Source organism: Gracilinanus agilis, unplaced genomic scaffold (assembly GCF_016433145.1).
Source record: "Gracilinanus agilis isolate LMUSP501 unplaced genomic scaffold, AgileGrace unplaced_scaffold18685, whole genome shotgun sequence".
In the NCBI taxonomy this organism is placed as follows: domain Eukaryota; kingdom Metazoa; phylum Chordata; class Mammalia; order Didelphimorphia; family Didelphidae; genus Gracilinanus; species Gracilinanus agilis.
The window spans coordinates 1-4282 of record NW_025349899.1 but is presented as its reverse complement, the minus strand read 5'-3'; the positions used below and the strand labels follow the sequence as shown (position 1 = coordinate 4282).

Genomic DNA, 4282 nt, shown 5'->3' with positions numbered 1-4282 from the left:
GTATATATATTAAATATGTAACATCACACGCTTGTACGTTAGGATTTCATTTAACCAGCACTGCTGGAGATTAATCTTTCGTGGAAGACAGCTTTCCTATGACTTTCATTTTTCTTGAGATTACTGGGATGGTGTAAGAAATAGAAGATATGAAGATATCAATAAAACTATTTTTTTACAGGAGGAAAAAGACCTACGGGTTCCAACGCTATTGCTACCTTTTTTTTTTTTAACCCTTAACTTCTGTGTATTGACTTATAGGTGGAAGAGTGGTAAGGGTAGGCAATGGGGGTCAAGTGACTTGCCCAGGGTCACATAGCTGGGAAGTGTCTGAGGCTGGATTTGAACCTAGGACCTCCAGTCTCTAGGCCTGGCTCTCAATCCACTGAGCTACCCAGCTGCCCCCTATTGCTATCTTTTAAGAATGTGCAGTATAGACTTTATTTTCTATTGAGATAACTATTGAAAATATGTGTTCTAATTTTAGGTACTTCATAAGAAAGCCAAGAGCCAGAATCTCTACTAAGCTCATAGAGCAGAAAATAAAACAAAACAAACAAAAAACCCCTAATAAATAGGGAGCCTTATCATAAAAGGAAGCTTGAAGATGACATTGGGTCTGTTTTAGAAATGAAGGCAGGAAACATGGCCATAACTAATCTAGTCTCAGGGGCTAAGGTTTCCAAGCAACAAGATACTAATATTTATTTTTAAAAACTCTGCTTATGGAATGAATGCAAAAATGGATATGAGGGTAGGGAATTGTACATATTGGTGGAAACATAACCCTTTTTCCCTTCATACAAATATTCTTCTCTAGCATATAAGTAAAATCAAACCCAGAAAACACATTGATTTTGACTAGGAGAAAACTAGAATGCATTTTGCACGAAGTAAACTTGAACAGAAAGCTGGCATAGATTCAGCAGGTGAGAACAAAAAAAAAAAAAAAATCTCTTTCTGAAGTTACCAAAAGCATAGAAAGGAAAAGGAGCTAAAAGAGAAGAAAGAGAAATAATGTATCTTAGCTTTTGCTTTAAACTTCCCGTCTCCACAATCTACTTGGATGCATATTTGTTTTAAAATAACTAGCTATTCTCTTCCTCTCCTCTTTAGCAAGGTTTGGTGAATCCAGGAGCAGGAGGGAGCTACCTTTCAGGATCTCAGGACAAGTATTACTACATTTCTTGAATTTGTCAAACCACCCACACTCTGATGGCCGTGTTTCTAAAATACACGGGAAGTTTTGGCACGGTGAATAAAACACTTTGAAGATTGAAACGACAAAACCAGGATTACTAGATTACAGCTTTGTGATAGGCTATGTCTTTCCTGCAATGAATCACAAACTATAGTATTGATATGTATTTTTGAGGAAACATGGAAATCGAACACAACAATGAAAAAGAAAAGATACTCAAAGGAAAGCTCACCATATCTAGTTTCTCAGGGTACGAAGCTGAATCACTGATGCCAAAGGGTGGATATGAAGATCGAGATGAATCAAAGGAAAGGAGATCCTGTCCTGCGTTTAACGGACCATTGCATTTGGGGGCATTAAACCCTGGCTTTCCCTGGTCTGTGGCCACACAGAGATTGTAGGAATAAGGCAAAGTACCCTCCCCGTAGTTTGCGGGAAGGCCAGATCCAGACTTAGAGCAAAGATTTGGTCGGAAACATCCCCATTCTTTGGAACTGGAGGATTTTCGAAGGCGCATTGCGATGACCAGAATCACCGTGACCAGAAATAGCACTGAGACTAGAGCCAAAGCGATTACCAAATAAAACTGTAACTCAGATTGTGGGTCTAATGTATCAGCGCGCTCCTCCCGCATCTCTGGCAGCGCCTCCTGAAGACTGTCGGCGAAAACCATATGCAGAGCCACAGTGGCCGAGAGAGGGGGCTGTCCATCATCCTGCACGGAGACCAGCAGGCGGTGCCGGGTAGAATCACGTTCGGTTAAGGCCCTAGCAGTCCGGACTTCGCCTGTGCGTAGCCCCAGGCTGAAGAGCCCCGGATCCGTGGCCTGCAGCACGTGGTAGGCCAACCAGGCATTGTGTCCCGAATCTGCATCTACTGCCACTACCTTGGTGATCAGGTATCCTGGCTCCGCCAAGCGAGGGACCATATCAAAGAGAACTGAGTTGTCGGGGCTCAAGGTGGGATAGAGGATGTTCGGTGCGTTATCATTTCCGTCCAAGATAAACACTTGCAGAGTAGCATTGGTGCAGAGGGCTGGGGAGCCTGAGTCACAAGCTTGAAGAATCACCTCGAATGTGCGGACTTGTTCATAGTCGAAGGAGCGCTGAGAGAAGATGTCCCCGTTGTGGCCACTGACAGACACATGGGAAGATCCTGGCGCACGATCGAGGTCACTCCTGATGATGGAATAGGACACCCGGCCATTCTCTCCTAGGTCCAGATCAGAGGCCGAGACTCTAGCAATAGAGGCTCCAGAGGGGTTATTCTCAGGGACATAAATGACATAAGAAGAGAGTAGGAAAACAGGAGGGTTATCATTAACGTCACCCACAACCAGGGTGAGGATTTTGCTGGTGGACAGAGAGGGATTTCCTTTGTCTGTGGCAATCACTGTGATGTTATATTCTGGGATCCGTTCTCTGTCCAGGGGTCCATCTGTCATTAACTTGTAAGAATTTTTTGACGAAGACGATATTTTAAATGGGACATTTCCTTTTATTTCACAAGAGACCTCTCCATTGTGTCCAGAGTCTTTATCACGAGTTTTGATCAATGCAATCACGGTTCTGGGCAAAATGTCCTCTGGAATTACGGAGGGTATGGATTGTAATAGAACCTCTGGGGCATTGTCATTTACGTCTAAAACTTCAATTTCAATTGTGCACTGTGTAACAAGTCCACCTCCATCCCTAGCTTCCAACACTAAAGAGTAGTCTTTGTTCTTTTCAAAATCGATACTCGCTGCAGTTGTAATCTCTCCGCTATTAGCATCCAGATCGAATACGTGCCAAAAGTCTTGACCTGTACTTCGGAAAGAAAAGGTGATTTCTGCGTTGACAAGCTCATCTTTGTCGGTGGCTGTCACCTGAAGCACTGGGGAGCCCCGGGGAAGGTTCTCGGGAAGACTGACCCTGTAGACGTCCTGGCTGAACACTGGGGCATTATCATTAGCGTCTGTGATATTTATACGGATCTGAGCCGTGCTGCTTCGAGCAGGGTCCCCACCATCCACGGCAGTCAGGAACAACTGATGAGAACTCTGTGTCTCCCGATCTAGGGACTTCTCCAACACCAATTCTGGATATTTATTGCCATCTTTATTATGCTTATTCACTAGTGAGAAGTCAGTGCTGGGACTGAGTTGGTATTTTCGCAGAGAATTGATGCCGACATCTGCATCTTGTGCTGAAAGTAGGATAAATCTAGCCCCTGGCAGTGTAGACTCGCTGATTTGCAAATCAAATGTATCTTGACTGAATTGTGGCGAATGGTCATTAATATCCTCTATCTCCACAGTTATGTGAAAAAAATTTAGTGGATTTTCAGCAACTGTTTCAAAATCGAGGACACACACAGGCTTTTTCCCGCAAAGCTGCTCTCGGTCTATTCTTTCTTTGATCACTAGTTCCCCAGTCTCTGTGCTCACAGCAAAGTATTCCCTATCTCCACTAACCCGCAGTTTCCGAGACTGCAAATCACGGATCTCCAGACCTAGATGTTTAGCGAGATTCCCAACTACAGACCCTTTCACCATTTCTTCTGGAATAGAATAGCGGATTGGCTCTGGAAGTGCCAGGCGGAACAAAGACAAGAAGAAAGAAAACAGTACCTGCGATCTCAGTGCTCTCCCCCTCAGGTTAGAGTTTTTTCCCATTCTTCTTACTCTATCCAGCTTTCTGTCCAACGCAGAGAAGTCTGGTTTAGCGTTTCCAATCGTCAGTGGAATCCTAAAAGTTTTCTGAGATTAAGGTGAGTACTCCTACTTTGAGTGGTGACGAATCGGGGTATTTTGGGGCTGTGTATAGCGAGCCCCAGGAAGCGAATGCTGGCTCTTCCCTAGGATGTAATTCGGGTGACTGAGGAGAGAATCGCCCAGCAGGAAGTTCCAATAAGTGGATCCGGCTTTCAGCTCTGCCTCTGCGCTGGACAACAGCGGCACTCCGAGTCTTTATTGGAAACTGCAGCCTTTGCCGCATCAGCATATCCACTAAAAATTATTTTAAGCTTCTGCCCATTAAAGCAATTCAGTGTTTTGGAATGTAGAAGCCCATAATTTTGTGTATATATATATATATATAT

The 4282-nt window shown here is 44.0% G+C and overlaps 1 protein-coding gene across 1 annotated transcript; it reads right to left on the bottom strand.

Annotated features, from left to right (window-relative positions):
- Window positions 1–1398: 1398 nt before the first annotated feature.
- LOC123254260 (protocadherin gamma-B5-like) lies at window positions 1399–3857 on the bottom strand (the record flags this gene model as incomplete). Its single annotated transcript, XM_044683309.1, has 1 exon — window positions 1399–3857. A coding segment is annotated over exon 1 (2459 nt), but the record flags the coding sequence as incomplete, so codon positions are not given.
- Window positions 3858–4282: the final 425 nt, after the last annotated feature.